Consider the following 15,680-nt stretch of genomic DNA (forward strand, 5'->3'; position numbering starts at 1 on the left):
TTATTTTATAACCTGTTTTCATAAGAAGCAAGAGTATAGCTCTGTACATTTTTGTAAGATGCTTGGCATCATGCCTAAATGGTATTTTCTTAAGGGCTACGATTTGAAACAGAGAAAGTTCAAGGGAAGAGGATGTAGTTTCTGGTTGTTCATCAGCCTGAAACTTTAATCACAACTTCTTTGGAGTTCCTAGTATGAAACTTCAGAAGTTTGAGTCATCAAAATAAACCTGCAAAATTTATGCACACAGTTTGTTAACTGACTTTTCCAAGGACGTGATATCTGACACTCTCTGCCCTTTTGCTTCTGTCTCAGGGCTTTTCCAAGACAAAAGCATAGCCAAAGAATAGGGCAACATATACTTAAGGGTAGGTTTTTGCGGATGCTGGCTGGGACACGAAGACGAATGTACGTGTGATTATAATGCCGAGAACAATGTGGAAACATCACAGGGGAAAGGGAATATTTCTGGTGGAAGTTAAAACTAACGTTGATATACAACCCCATCAGCTTTCCTAACAAGTTGGGAATACACTGTGTGTGTGTGTGTGTGTGTGTGTGTGTGTGTGTGTGTGTGTGTTCTCTAATAGCATGGAAAACCTACCGCAGTCTTTTTGAAGACTACTTGAAGGTGTCTCAGGGGCTGGGAAGAGATGAAAGGCTAGAATTTCTTCTGGACTTCAGGGAGGAATGATGAAATTAAAGGGAAACAATTCAAGGGAGATTAATGAATGCATTCTGATACTCCTGAATTCAAAGTAGGTTCTAATCACGTCCACCCCTCCCTTCTGTTTGTGGAACCAGCACTAAGCAGAGTTTCCCAAGATGCTTCATCACTCCCCGCGATTCTCTGTCCCAAGAAATCCTCCTACTTCACCTCGGATTCCGTGTTCAGCTGTTCTCTGGCTGAGCCACCCCGAGACTTCCTCGCAGCAGGCAGCACCTGGAGACCCCTCGGGTCTCCCTGCCGGCCAGGGCTTCAGCGTAGGGAGGGGATAAAAGAGCTACAGGCAACTCTGGGCAAACTTACTGCCAGTGATGATGGAGGTTTTCGGGCTTTCCCAGCCCTCCCACGAGGGGCCCCACGGGGTGCATTAAAGTGATGCGGCCACCACTGCTGCGCTTGGCCGGGCAGCCTCGGAGCTGCAGAGACCCGGCGACCAGGAGGGTGGCTTTACCACCAAATGCGCCCAGGACGCGGCCGCTGCCAGCCGGGGGCTCCTGGCTGGGGACAGCTAGGGCAGGGACACTTTGCGCCACGAAGCTTTGTTTTCCTGCCGCAGGAGCGCGCGGCGGCCTCTCTCCACCAGTCTTAACCCGCCCGCAGCAGTAGCCATGGGAGAGAGGGAGCCACTTGGCGCGGCAGCGTTTTTGGATTTGTCTCTGCACAGGCCACTCCTGTCCTCCTTTGGGTAAGTGGAATTAGACTGTAAATAAACAAAGGTCACGGAAAGGTATTATAGGAGCACTACGGGTTAAGGTGCTAAGTTGTTTTGCTTTTCTTGGGAAGGGGAGGGTCTTGCACCCTCCACTCCCTCCAGGGCAGTCCATACCTTATAACGCAGTTTCGAAAGAGTTGCGTTTGATTTCACGCATGTTGTGGGGAAGACTGCTGGGATTTATTTACTTATTTATTGTTAGTGGATTTTTTCCCCCCTCCACAAACTGGTCTTTGAGCACATCCTGAGAAGGAAGAGTGAAAGTGGAGGTGAGATAAAGCCCCAGAGGTTGGTGTCCAGCGGAGGGTAAGGGGGAGGGGGAGATATTCAGTGATTTAGCAGGGTGATAATAATCCTAAAGGCAAGTGACTAGTACAAGTCTTTAACTCAGACCCTGTCCTGCTCCCCACCCCATAAGGTCCATATCCTCAAACCTTCCAGCTCCCTACCCCCCTACCTTCTACCGTGTTGATGTCATTCTGGGGGAAGGTCTTTCATTACCCAAGGGCCCAAATCACTTCTAAAGGGGACTTGCAACTTATCTTGCCCACAAGGGATGTTCAATCAATGTTTGTTGATTGGCTGAATGATGATGCATCCTAACACTGAATCTTGTGCCACTGAAATTTGGCTTGGGCAGGGAACTAATTTGCTAATGTTGACCCCAGAATGCAAGGATAGTCCAATTGATTTTGTAAAAGAAGAGGGGCTGAGTCTTGGATAATATAATATTTAGATCATTATCCCCAAAGAACCCATCTGACAGCTTCCTGGTCAGATTCATGGGTTCAGGGACCAGATGAGCTCACACGATTCTGGCATAGACAGTACGGGTCTTTGGGTCAGGCAAACTTGGGTTTGAATCTCCATGATGTGACCTTGGGATTGTTTCTTCATCCTCCTGAGCCTTGCTCTTCTCATCCTCAAAAGAAGTCAAGGGGGAACTTATTGAACAAGATATGGGGAGAAATGGACAGGAAGGAAGACAAAGAGGCTTTCAGTAAGCTCTGTCTTGCCTTCCCATCCTGTGAGGATTCAGGAGAGAGAGTGTCTTTCTCTGCTGACACCTCCCTGACTGATGGAGATAAAAACATTGCATTGCAGTGATTGGGCTGGAGCCCAGCTCCCTGTGAGCGGTTACTGAGAGGGTAAAGTAGGCTTGAAAGCACTTCTTACAAGTATCTCTCTTTGGCCTTGGGACCTGAATTTCCAACATATTAGTGTCTCTGGTGCACGAGGCTGACAGCAGAAATTCTATTTGAATTATCTATCCCACTCAATCTTCTTCTAGTCCAAGGAGGTGAAAGTGTGGAAACAGAGTCCAGAGAAGATAGCTCTGTTGCACCTGGAGAACCCGCCCAAGGTGTTGAGAAGCGAGAGGAGCACTATCAGATGGGTTCCAGTTTTGACTAAACTCGGTCTGCAGAGAACTCAGGGCCTAGCCTTAGCTGCCTGCAGGGTCAGTGACAAAGCACTTTCCCACCCTTTCCCACAGACCACAGCGGACCTTCCTGGGTCTTTCCTTGGACTCAGAGGCCCAGACATGATAGTGGGGAATGGATGATGAAAAAGACGCTGCAGACCCAGGGCTTCCCAGAAACCTTGAGGGCCATGCAATTCAGAGTGGGGCTTTAGGACCACAGCTGGCAGGCTTGGGAATGGGGGCCTGGAGGAAGGGAACACTTTCTCTTTCATAAGTTAAGGGAACGATCTATCAAACCTGAGATAGTCCTGTGAATTAACAGTCCATGTCTATCTTTTACTCTGCCGCGTGAAATCCATGCCTTCATAAGCAAGTATTTCTTGAGCATCTATTAAGTGCAAGGCTCTGTTGCTAGGCATCCAGGGAACTGTAAGCATCATTCACATTGATACTTCCGGTGGCCCATTCAACAGCACTAATGTGGCTTTTCTGGAAACATAGGCCCACCGCAAACCCCTGTGGGGTTTCCCGCAAAGATAGAGAGAGGGGGTGGAGTGGAAGCAATGCTCCAGGTTTAGCCTTTTTCTGGGAACATGGGTGGGGTCTCTTCGCACCTGCCAGTGATGGGTCCCGCCTGGGGCCCCCGATTCCCAGAGCCACCCGCCCGTGGCAACTCCGCTTTCCTCTAGGGCCGCTGCGCCTCTCTCCGGCCCCCTCCCCAGCCTCCAAGCAGGAGCCCCAGTAGGGCTGCAGGCAGCCGGGGAAGGGACCACGCGGCGCCTGGGGAGCGAGCTCGCTGTGTGGGAACATCGCTGCCAATACACGGAGCGGTCCCAGAACAAAAGGCTCATGGCTGGCACTGGCCTCCTCGGGAGTGCTGTAGGGACGTGGGTTCGGGGCTCAGGCACAAGAAGCAGGCGCGGGAGGGGACTGGAGTCTAAAAAATGAAGTGACAAAAGAAGGGGAGGAGGCGCCCCGGGTGGGAGCGGTGAGAAGAGGTCACCCCCGAGGTAGAGGTCTGCGGCGGGGCCGCAGCGGCCGTTCCTCCGCCTCCTGCAGAGTCTTCCAGGCAGCCAAGCGTGTCTCCGGCTGCAACTCCGCGGAGCGCGCCGCGGCCGCCCCCAAGCCCGCCCACCGGCCGGCCGAGCCAGTGAGTAGCAGCGCGCCCGCCGATCGTTCCCTCGCCCCGCTCGGCTTCCCGCCGCCGCCGGCCGCCCGCCCTCTGGGGCCGGGCTCCGGGGGCTCCGCGCGCCTCCCTGGTCCGCCGGGCGCCCAGGTCCACCGCGCGCCCCGCGCCCTCCCGCAGCACCGCGGCACCTGCGGCGCGCCACCGGGAGGGTCGTCTTAGCCGCGCGCTCCCCCGGCGCCGCGCCACCCTTCTGTCCAATGGCTTTCGGGGGGTGGGGAATGGGGGGCGTCGCCCGGGGGCGCGGAGCGCGGCTAGGGTGGGGCGTGTGCGCTCTGCGCGGCCGAGCGAGGCTGACGTGCCCACCCGAGCGCGCGTCCGGGAGTGAGTGTGAGAGTGCGCGCGCGCGTGTGTGTGCAAGTGTGTGTGCGTCCACGCCTTCGGGGACCGAGTGACACTGCAGTGGGCTTCTACCTAGCCTCGGCCTTCCGGCTGCTCAGCGCCCCCCCTCCCCAACCTGCAGACACAGCTTTTGCGAAGCAGCTTGGTGCTTTCATCTCCCCGAGTCTTCCTCTCCATTCTTTCATCCATCCCTCACCGAACGTACTTTTTCTTTTACCCAACCGGCCGCAGCCGACCACCCCCCCAACTGGTGCAAACACCCAACCCATCTCCAGTTCTTTCCTAAGCGAGTGTTTTCCCACCTGTCTTTCTCTGGGGTTCCTCCGCGAGCGAGTCCAAGGCTCCCCCATCCTTGGAAATTGTTTTGTTAGACTGCTGCACGGAGGCGTGGAGAGCTTGAGGACTTTATTATTATTTTGATTCTTTTCATTTTCCTCTCCCTTTTGGGCAACGGAGCAATGAAATTTCCAATCGAGACGCCAAGGAAACAAGTGAACTGGGATCCTAAAGGTTGGTATTTCCTACTTTTGGCTGCCCTCGCCTGGTCTGCATGTCTTGCGAGTGCGCGCTTCCGTGAGTGGAAGCGCTCCTGCTCCTGGCAGCCAGTGTGTGACCTGAGGCTGGGAAATGCGCCTGGGAACCGCAGCGCGGGTGGGAGGAGGGTGGAGGCAGCGTGGGTTCGGAACTCAGATAGCTCCTGTCATAATCACATAATCATTGTCCTTCCTAGATTATTTCAAAATCCGTTTAAAGATGCACCAAGCAGGCTGTTTGGTTTGAAATTGCACTAAGTGTCGGTATTTGCTTTTGACTCTGTGTGTGTGTGTGTGTGTGTGTGTGTGTGTCCTTTGTTTCTGGTGATCTTTGTCTCTCTGGCAAATGGGTGGGGTGTCTCCATCCTGGAGACAGCCGCATGTCCTGGGTGTTCTCAGGGGGACAGGTTTCCTGGCAGCAACTGAGGCTCAGATCTGCAGCAGCCTTCCCTGGGGTGGCCCTTCTCATAGGAAGGAATAATGGAGCACATAGGGCCTCTGAGTCTTTGCTCAATCTTATTACTAAACCAGCCAGCTAGTTTGGCTTACGTTGGAGTAGAAGGGGGCGGGGAGAGTGGTTTTCGAGAAGGGTGTGGCTGGAAAGGGGTCGGGAGGGGCACAGGTTGTGCCCACTCACGCTTCTGTGTGGTTTGCATGCTTTTACCAATGTTGAATGACGGTCCCTCCCTGCAAAAGGGAGCGATTAAGACAGATTCATAGGTGCCTCACCTTGACCACAGAGCCTGAAATTAGCATGCTGATGTTAAGGTTCTTCCTGAGTGACCAATGGGAGCAGAACAAGTTGAAATCCTGTGTCCAGTTGTGACAAGAGTGCTGTACAGCATTTTCCTTAGCTCATCTGAAGGCTGAGATGGGCTAGGCATTACCTCTGTATGTTTCAACTGGGGCTGAAATTTGTTTATTTGTGGTGTTTTAAAAATTTTTGTTATGAGTGCATTTCTTCTCTTCACCAGACTGGACCCAGGAAATCCACTCATTTGTTGAGTGAAGGTCTTACAAGTTGATGGTGTTGAAGACTAAATAAAGAGGTGTTGTCCTTTTAAAACATGGAGGTGTTTTATAAACATATTAGATGCAACCCCAATCTTCTATTTTGCTTCTCCATCTCTGGAAATATAGAAGTTTACTTTGAATTAAAAAAAATTTTTTGATCCCTGCAGAATGTATTTGTTGAGTATCTGCTACACACCAGACACGAATCTGGGCTCTTAAAGTAGAATAGCACAAAAATTCTGCCTTCTTGGAGTTTGTAGTGAGGGAGACAGACCTAAATTAATCATTGCACAGAGTAGTATATAATTAAAAATTTATGTATGTTCTATATGCATCAGCGTTTTAAGGAGAGACTGACAAGGACCAAGGGAGAGAGTGGTCAGGGAAGGCTTCCCTGAGGAGATTACACCTGCACTAAGCCCTGGAATAGGAGTTAATTGCCTAAAGAGAAGGAGAAGTGTTTGTAGAAAAGAGAACAGAAAGTGCAAAGGTCCTGAGGCAGAGGAGCAGGTGTTAGGATCATATTCCAAAGTCCTGGTATTGTTGGAGATGGTTGGGGCTTGAGGTGGGAGGAGTGTAGACTTTATTTTAAGCCTTGAAGAATTTCAAGCTGAAGAGTGACATGGTCTGAACTAAGTTTCAAAACAAATGCCATATGGCTCTGGTGGCCATGGGGGACCAGATACAAAGGTGTATGGGTGGAAGTAGTAGCCATGGGGTGGAGAAGTAGATGGAATAGGGAGCTGTGGGGGTCATCAAATCCACAGACTTTGTCTGAATCAAGTGTGGAGGTGACAAATTGGAGACTGGCATGGCTTCCAGGGCAGGGCCAGTGTGGAAAAGCTAGGAGTGCAGTCTAGGACTTGTTGAGTGGGAGGTGTCCCTGAGGTGCCCTCCCACCACCACATGTGGCAAAGGGGCAGCCCTGTGTAGAGTGGGCAAAGAGCTTCCAGGAGCTCCTACAAGGAAGCCCGTGGGATTGACCTTGTGAAGTGAGCCTGGACTTTCAAATCCATCTCTGTAGATCGTCATTCTGTACTTTCATGTCCCAGTGATAAACACATATGAATGTCTCACGGTTTACAGCCAACACAGCGAAGATAAGCCTGCAAGGAGCCTTTACCATTACAGCCACTGGTGATATATATGTATATATATATATACATACATATATATATATATATATATATTTTAAATATATATGTATATATATTTTTAAAATATATAAAATGTATGTTTTTAAAATATACATATATATGTATATATATATTTTAAATATATATGTATATATATATTTTAAATATATATGTATACATATATTTAAAATATATATGTATACATATATATTTTTAAAATATATATATATTTAAAAAGAAATTTCAATAAAAATAACAGCATTGAGTAAGTGAGCATTGTGTGCCAGATGCCTTATGTATATTATGTGGTACAGTTATTTCACAGTACTTATTTGTGTTTTTGTCCCATTTGACACCATGAAGCTGCCTTCCAGCGAGGTGATCTGACTTCATGCAAGTTATCCTGAAGGAGAGAGTAACCAAAGTCTTCCTAGCTAAGCAGTGGACGGAGGAGGAGAGTGGGGACTGAGGGTGGTATCTTACAGTTGGATAGAATATTTTGCCAAACACCAGCTTTATTATCACTTAATCATCACAAACATCTTAGGAGGAAGGGACCATCCTAATTTTACAGATGGGGGAACTGAGGAACAGAGAGATACAGTAACTTGTCCAAAGTCTCAGGGCGTGTAGGTGGTGGGACTGGACTAGAATCTGGACTCTTAAACACTCTTCTAGTCTGTGTCTCTTAAGTTATTGGAGTCTGGCTCTTGCCTGCGGGGCTTCCAAAGGTCAGGGACTGGAGAACCTTGTCGGGAGGAGGAAAAGAAGAGAAAGGATCATGAGGAGAAGGGATCGGAAAGAGAGGAGAAGGAGGAGAAGGAGGGGACAGGAGAAAGAGGCAGTGACTTAGTTGTCCCCACTGGTTCCTTTCTCCACTAATCCTTGTAGACAGCAGCACCTTCACTTGTACATCTTGTGGGCAGCCTTTGGGTCTGTGGAGGCTCAAGTTCACACACCAAGTGTGTTTAACAGGGCAAAAAAGGCCGTGGCCTTATAATGCCCAAATGGCGGCACAGTTCATATTGCGGGGACTGTAGAATCTTGCTGTTCACAGATTTGAATCCTCAGGGGGAGGAGCTCATGAGTTGAGGAAGGAAGTTGTAATTACGATGTTTTGCTCACAGCGGCATTACCTGAAGATTTAATAGCACCAAATGAAGGTGGTTTGAGAGCAGATTGGCTTTGATTGCACTTGGGTGAATTAAGTAAAGCACTGTCAAGAGGCATAAGTGCAAAAACTAGACCTAAATATAAAAATGATTCGTCTCTGGTGAGCTGTGTCCCTCTTCCATAGTCATAGAACTGAGCCTTCAACAAAGAGGGGGAAGTGTTTGGGTAGGACCTACACAAAGGTGGTTTAGCAGTGAGTGTTAGCTGTTACAGAGGAATTTACGTGGATTATGAATCACAAGGATCACTTAGCGATCACTTTCTGTTTAAAATGGGGGTTTGCTTGCTGTTTGTGTAGGTTAAAAGCTTTGAGAAACCGGTGAGATCAGTCAACAGAATTCCTGTGGCTTCAGGCAGGCAGATCAATGTAATGGATTTGGAAGAAGCAAAAGCATTATGTTCTAGAACCAGCTGTAGCAGTTATTAGCTGTGTGACTTTGAGCTGCTCATTTAGCTTCACTTTTTTCCCATGTAGAAAGGGGCCATTGACATTGCCTCTCTAACTTTATTTCAAAAACTACCTCCTCTCTTGAATGGTCTTTGGGCTATTTGGCTTCCTTTTGTTCCTGAAATAAATTACACTCGTTCCTGTCTCAGTGCCTTTGCACTTGCAGTTTTTGCTGCTTGTAATGAATGCTGGCATGGATGGCTCCTTTCCATCATTTGAATCTTTGATAAAATGTCCCTTATTAGCAAAGGCTTCCCTGTCCTATCTGAAGACCTCTTCTTCTGTTCCCTAGCTCTGTTACTTTGTAGGATTTCACCGGCTCAGTTGTCTGCCTGGCACTTGTCACCATCTGGAACCATCCTACTTCTGAGTTATAGTTAATGCCTACCTCTTTCACTAGCATGTGAGCTCCATGAGCAGGGACTTTCTTTGTCTTGTTCGTTGTTATATTCCTAGACATGCAATGACCCTTTGCTGAATGGAGGGATGGATCAAAGAGGATCCAAGGCTCTTTGTATCATAGGAATTCCAGGACTCCTTAGCTACAAATGGCAAAGTGCAAACAAAGAAAAAGGAAGAATATCTTTAAATAATGTATCAGAATGGACACCAATTCTCAGTTCTCAAGCCTCCAGTGCTCTGGGAGAAGGCTGAAAGGACGTGGGGTAGGGATGAGGGGGATGGCTTGTCTAGTCTGCAAATATATGGTTAGGGTTCAGTTAATAATGGGTCATATTAGCTATGAGAATGTGGCTACTTTTAAAAACTTTAATATACTCAAAAAAGAAGTAAAACCATAGAACTAGAGCTGGATTGTTAAAAAAAAAGCCATATTTTAATGCAGAATTGCAGACAGGCCCTTCTCATGTTCACATAGTACCTTTCAGTTTGCAGAATGCTTTTTTACAAATGATCTCATTTGTTTTTTAAGCAACCTTATTTTTATGGATATTAGAGTCTTAGACTTACGAACAGGTAAGCTAAGATGTAGAAACAATAAATGACTTGTTTTGGGCCCAAAGCTGCAAATAGATAGAGTTGAAGCCAACCTAGACCTTTTCATGCTTCTTTGCAGAGAATTTTCCCCTCACATTTTCTTTCCTTCCAGGTCTTTGACTGCCCCATGGTCTTCCAGTCCTTCTAACCTGAAGGTGTATTCAAAAGTTTCTGTTTTTAGTAGGTTGCACTTGCATAGGCTGACATGTTCATTATCCTATGAGTGAAGGTGAAGATTCTTTGGTCCCACTTCTATGCTGGCTGAAAAGAGATTTCAGTATGTTGTGAACAGCAGCTGTATTCAACTTGCTAGGTCCCTTAAATGCTATTTTTATTAATGTGTTTCCAAACACACATTCACATGGCTTAGATTGTCTGGAAAGAAAATCACTTGTTTTTGATGTGATATCCAACTTTCAGGAGAATTGCTTTCCAAGTAGGATCAATAGTATGCCCAAATCACTGCAATTATCTTAGAAAGTACAGAGAAATGATGGTCCAAAGCTTTTCTGGGCCAGGATTTGGTTCAGGGTTCTTTTCCACCAGGGTCTAAGGAAACTTCGTCATCCCTTTGCTGATCCCAGTGATTACCTGGTAGAACAAAGACTGGGTTGACAAACTGTCCTTTTCCACACCATTTTCAAAACATCTGAACTTAAATCAAGTGCATTTAAAAAAAATACAGTCTTGTAGCTAGTTGGGAAACATGTCCCACAGGTGAGGTTTGGTGCAAAGTATATTTAATATAGGCACAATGAGCTTGTGTGTTCCTTTTTTCTTTTAGTCCACAGGGAATACAGACAGAGAAAGAGTTTAATGATAAAACTGAAAGAAGCCATTTTACCCATAGCCAGTCAGGAGGTTTTCAGCCTAGATATCTCCCTTGGCAGAAGCAGAAAAGTAAATAAAAGTGAGTCTTTTTCTGGACTCAGATTCTGTTATAAAGGGTACTTATTGATGACCCAGATAGGATTTGAGTTGGATAGGGGCTCAGCTCTGCATGGCTTGGTTATAGAATCTACTTGATTGTGGCATTAGGAGTGAGGTTGCCAGGTTGGTTACATCCACCTGGCTGATTTCTCTCCATAAGAATTATGGAAGTCAAAGAGCCCCTCCACCTTTGGGCTCTGTGGTTCCTCTCTGTGGAGACATGATGGTGTTATGTGTGGCTCATTGCTGTCACACACAATGGGGAACCTCATATTCACTCTAGAACATTGATTTGTGGTTCGTAGACCAAGTTTGAGATTTTCTTTCTCCCTCTTAAGTGTCTTGTACTAAATGTCATGGATTGAAAGTGAAACCTGACTTTCCAGTTCTTCACTTAGGGTTGGAGAAAGTGAGTGAGGGCCCCAGCCATTGGCCAAAAAGGGAGTAGTTACAAGGGGATTGGGTCCTCTTCCTTTGCCATTCATTCCCAGGTTGGGGGGGAGGGGGATGGACATTGGAGATTGTGGGAGTTGGGTTGTGAAGTGGATAGGACTTCAGGGGACTCTAGTTTTTGTACTACCAATAGTTTGGTCCAATCACTTCCCCTTTCCATGGAGGGAACTTTGCAGCAGAGTAGAGGGGTGGGAAAACAGGATTGAAGGAACACAGAATTTGCTACCATATATAACCAGAGGATCATAGGCAGCCCATCCTTCACTCCTTCTTCTGTCTGCCCCCACCCCATTCTTAGTGAGTCCTGATCTCAATTGCTATTTCTTCTACAAAGGATCCTCATTTTCTTTTCCTGCTCAACTACACAATGTAGGGGTTTTCAGTTTTAAAAAAAAGATACTTGAAGAGATGATAAGATGTGCTTGGATAACAGAGAACTTTGAAGTCACAGTGATCTTTGCATTCAGACCTAAAGTGCCAATATTTGTACTTCTGACATGCGAGCTAGCTATGGTTTTGCTATGAAAATGAGAGCAAGCAGAAAAGGAGGTCCCCAGAATTACAACACACCAAATATTTTAGCAGAATAAAGATACATATTATAACTGACTGACATTAGGTGATACAAACCTGACAGAATGAATAGCAATGCTGGTGTCAGGTGTGATATTTGACAATTGAGCATTCACCTACTCTGCCATGTGAGATAAGAAGTTAGGCACTAAATATTTAAGAAAAACAATGAGAGAAAAAGCTTAGAGATGAAACAATTCTTATTTTTTCCTCTCTAAATTTTACCTACTTTAAGCATAGACCAACCTGGGTCAGTTCCTGGATTCTACTGTTTGAGAATGTTGTTTTAGGCCAAGGGCATCATTACTTGAGGTGGCATTTGAGGCCAAATGGGAAGTAGTTAAGGTAGAGTTGTTTGATATATATTCTTACAATAACCTGATAGAAGATTTGAGTGCATGGAAATAGTCACTTAACCCTGACTCGGGCATGATGTCAGTGTGGGTGACCTAGGTTCTAGAGCTGGCTCTGCCACTCCTGTGAAAAGGAGGGACTCGAGTGGTTGATTATTAGGGTCACTTCCCTTTCTGATGGATCCCTTAGGTCCTAATTTGAGCTACCTCAATAGTAGTGGCTGATTTGGGTAAGTTGCTTTATTTCTATGTGACTTGGTTTCCTCATCTGTAAGATGGAGAAAATCATAGCCAGTTTATCCTTGGTATGTTATGCAGATTAAATGAAATGATGCATGCAAAGTTCTTAAAACCATGCTGGAACATGCTAAGGGCCCCAGTGCGTGATGCCTGCCTCATGATATTATGAAGGTCAAAGCTCGGGGACGTTGGGGAGTGGGCTCCAGTTCAGCCTCTTGAGAAGCATCGGGGCTGCCATTCAGATCATCTGGGAGGGCGGTCTAAAGAGCAGAGCCCATCCCTTCTGGGACTCTCTTAGGCTGTCAGTATTCTTCGTCCAAGTTTAAAAAAATCCTAGGCAGAAGAATATAATGTGAAATTGCAATACTTGAGTCTGAGTTATTGTTTGATTAATTTTATTGGCTGTGTGTCTTAGTCCATTTGGGCTACTTTATTAAAATGCCACAAACTGGTAGGTTATACATAGCAGAAATTTCTTTCTCACTGTTTTGGAGGCTGGGAAGTCCAAGATCAAGGCACCAGTAGGAGATGTGGTGTCTTCTTGCTGTACCCTCACATAGTGGAAGAAATGAGGGATTTCTTTTGGGTTTCTTGTCTAAGGGTCCTAATATCATCATGATCTAATCACCCCCTAAAGGAAGGACCCTCACTTAATGTCACCCTTGGATTAGGATTTCAGCATACGAGTTTTGAGGATGTGTAAACATTCACATCATACCACTGAGTGAACTTGGGCAAATCACTTAACCTTTCTGAGCCTTAGTTTTCTCCTGGGTAAAATACAGATCACAATAACACATGAACTGTTGAGATGATCAATTGAGGTAAATGTGAATGAGATTTATAAACTGTTAAAATCTGCACCAGTATTTCCCAAAGTGTGTTCATGTGACACAAACTGGTTTTAACAAATGCTCTGAGAAAAAGAAAAGATTATTGTGAAGTCAGTTTGCAGAATTATGCATGCTCAGTCCTTCCTGGAGAGTCTTCATGTACCTTAGCTATTACTATATTGCTGTGTAACAAATAACCACACCCTTTAGTGACTTAAACAAAACTTTTGTTATCTCATAGGTTCTGTGGCTTAGGAAGTGGGGAACAGCATGGCTGGGTGGGTGGTCTGGGTAGGAGTTTCTCATGGGTTGTGATTAAGGTCAGCTGAGGTTGTCATCTGATGTCTTACCTGGCACTGGAGGATCTGCTTACATGATGGCTCACTCATGTGACTTACAAACTAAGGCAGGCTGTTGGGGACAGGACTTACTTCCTGCCACTGTTGCCTTTCTGTCTGCTGCTTCTATGTGTTCACAGTATGGTGGCTGGCTTCCCTAGAGCAAGTGATTGTAGAGAGAACAAGGTAGAACTGGCAATGCCTTTTATGACACCCTCTGAAATTACAGAGTGTTACTCCCACCACAGACTTTTCATTAGACACGAGTCACTAAGTGCAGTCTACATTTGGGAAGCTAAGGGGTGATTAAGCTCTCTTTGGGAGGAGGAATTATCAAGGAATTTGATGACAGAAATAAAAATTATTATAAGCATTTTCTTCTATTTATTGTCTGTGTACCAGGTGCTGGGTACTGTGCTAAATGCTTTGGAGACATTATCTAATATAATCCTCATTATCATCCAAAGAAACAAATGAAATTATCATCTCCCACTTTTTGAATGAGAGGTGAGGCCCATGAAGCCCATAAATTGCCTGTAGTTACCTATGACAGCAGGACTTCAACCTTGGGTCTGTCTGGCTTAAAACTTGAGCTCTCACTTCCACTGTATACCTGTCTCTGATAATCTTGCAGTGCAAAAATCTGTTGAATTTAGTTAGCCCTACCTTTTCCATTTAACCATAGAACTATAATGCATTTAACTCCATTTTCTTCGTTTCTTTCAACCATTGCTTAAAGAATTATTCTAGAAAAACTGAGCATGATGTAAACATGGATAGCTGGTCTAATAATAGGTCCCAGTACACCTATTAATCTAAACTTTTTGTATTACTTAAATACAAAAAGTGTCTCTTGACACTGTCTTGTGTGGGAACCATGCTATGTAAGTCTATTGAGTAACAAGAACAAAGTGATCACATGACACGTACTATTTTTTTTCTCTCTGTGAAGCCAGAGGTTGTGTGTGAAAACTCCAGGTCCTCCTAATCTTATAAATTCCTTACAAGCTCCCTTCTTTCATAGATTTAGTGACTGAAAACCCAGCCTCCTTGGATACAGACAGAAAAAGCAGTGCAGCCTCTGGGCTGAGTGGTAGAAATGCCAGGGAACACATGTCTGAGTGTCTTGTGTCTTGTGTATTTCTACAGTGAAACAGCCACTGTCTGAACAGTGTGACTGAAAAACAAGTCAGAATCTTGCCAACATGGCAGGGGCAGCATGCCTGGGGCTGATGGGCACACATGGGGAAGAGCCACCAGTGGAGGGGGGACAGTTGGCATGCACTGTCATATTTCCAGTAAACATTGTTTTGATGGTCTTGTTGCTTTTTCTGTACATTTTGGAGAAAATGATTTCCTGGAAGCAGTTCCTGTGTTTCCCAACATTTCACACCCGGCTTATTCCTGAGGCGATTTTACATTCTGAAGGAAGTTTGGGGCTTCTGTGATCGGGGCAGAGAAGAGTGAATACAGTTTCTTTTGAGTGTTACTGTGGACTTGAGAATGATCAAGAGCTGGACATTGTTGAATGTGTCACTTCCTACACAAAGTGACAAAGACAGAGTTTAGAGGAGGGTGTGTGTGGGGTTTGAATGAGGCTGCTGAGGGCTCTTGTCACGTACCAGAATCAGTGCTCACGGTGTCTGTAACCATAGTGATGAACTGAAAAAGCCTCAGGATGCCACCTGGTTCTGTTGTTTCCCCTCTATTACTTCATCCGGAGACCCCCCTCCTCCCACTCCCAGAGGATGTCTTTTATCCTGGTGTCTTTACATTCCAGCTAACTTGACAGTTCTTGGGTACACAGTGGATTGATTCATTATGACCCAGATCAAGCCACATGCACATAATTTCCTCAGCATTTCTATTTTTACTATGAACAGTTGGACAGACGGACAGTGGGTGTGTACTATAGCTGTAATGACAACTGCACTTGAGGATGGTGGTTCATGACACTCCAACTTTCTGATAACTCCTGCACTTGCAGTCTAGTTTAGATCTTAAAATTTTTGGGTGTCTTCTGAAAAAACAGAGAAACCAATGAAGCACAGTAACTTGAGCACTAGTCTTGATCAAGAGATTCACATTTTGGTACTGACTGGAGGGTGTAGCATGGTTGCTTGAGGGTGGGGATGTGGGTATCAGTCAGATTATGATGGGTGTAGTAGATTGTATGATTTTTTTTCCTCTGAGACTAATGGAAAGTCCTGGAATGGTGTGAAATAGGAGGATGGTACAGCAAAATTTTATTTTCAGGATTATTTAGACTA

General features: G+C 45.7%; 1 protein-coding gene across 3 annotated transcripts in view; it reads left to right on the forward strand.

The window, feature by feature from the left end:
- Positions 1 to 1,172: 1,172 nt before the first annotated feature.
- The window catches only part of Kcnk10 (potassium two pore domain channel subfamily K member 10), a 129,955-nt gene continuing 115,447 nt past the window's right edge, over positions 1,173 to 15,680 (forward strand). For 2 of the 3 annotated variants that reach the window (XM_074067381.1, XM_074067387.1), the window contains exon 1: positions 4,769 to 4,900. In XM_074067381.1, coding sequence (XP_073923482.1) covers positions 4,849 to 4,900 — 52 coding nt within the window. In that variant the 5' untranslated portion in view covers positions 4,769 to 4,848. Of the gene's footprint in view, positions 1,413 to 4,768; positions 4,901 to 15,680 lie in introns of those variants that run through there. The other variant, XM_074067385.1, reaches the window with a different exon arrangement.

Source organism: Castor canadensis, chromosome 3 (assembly GCF_047511655.1).
Source record: "Castor canadensis chromosome 3, mCasCan1.hap1v2, whole genome shotgun sequence".
NCBI lineage: Eukaryota > Metazoa > Chordata > Mammalia > Rodentia > Castoridae > Castor > Castor canadensis.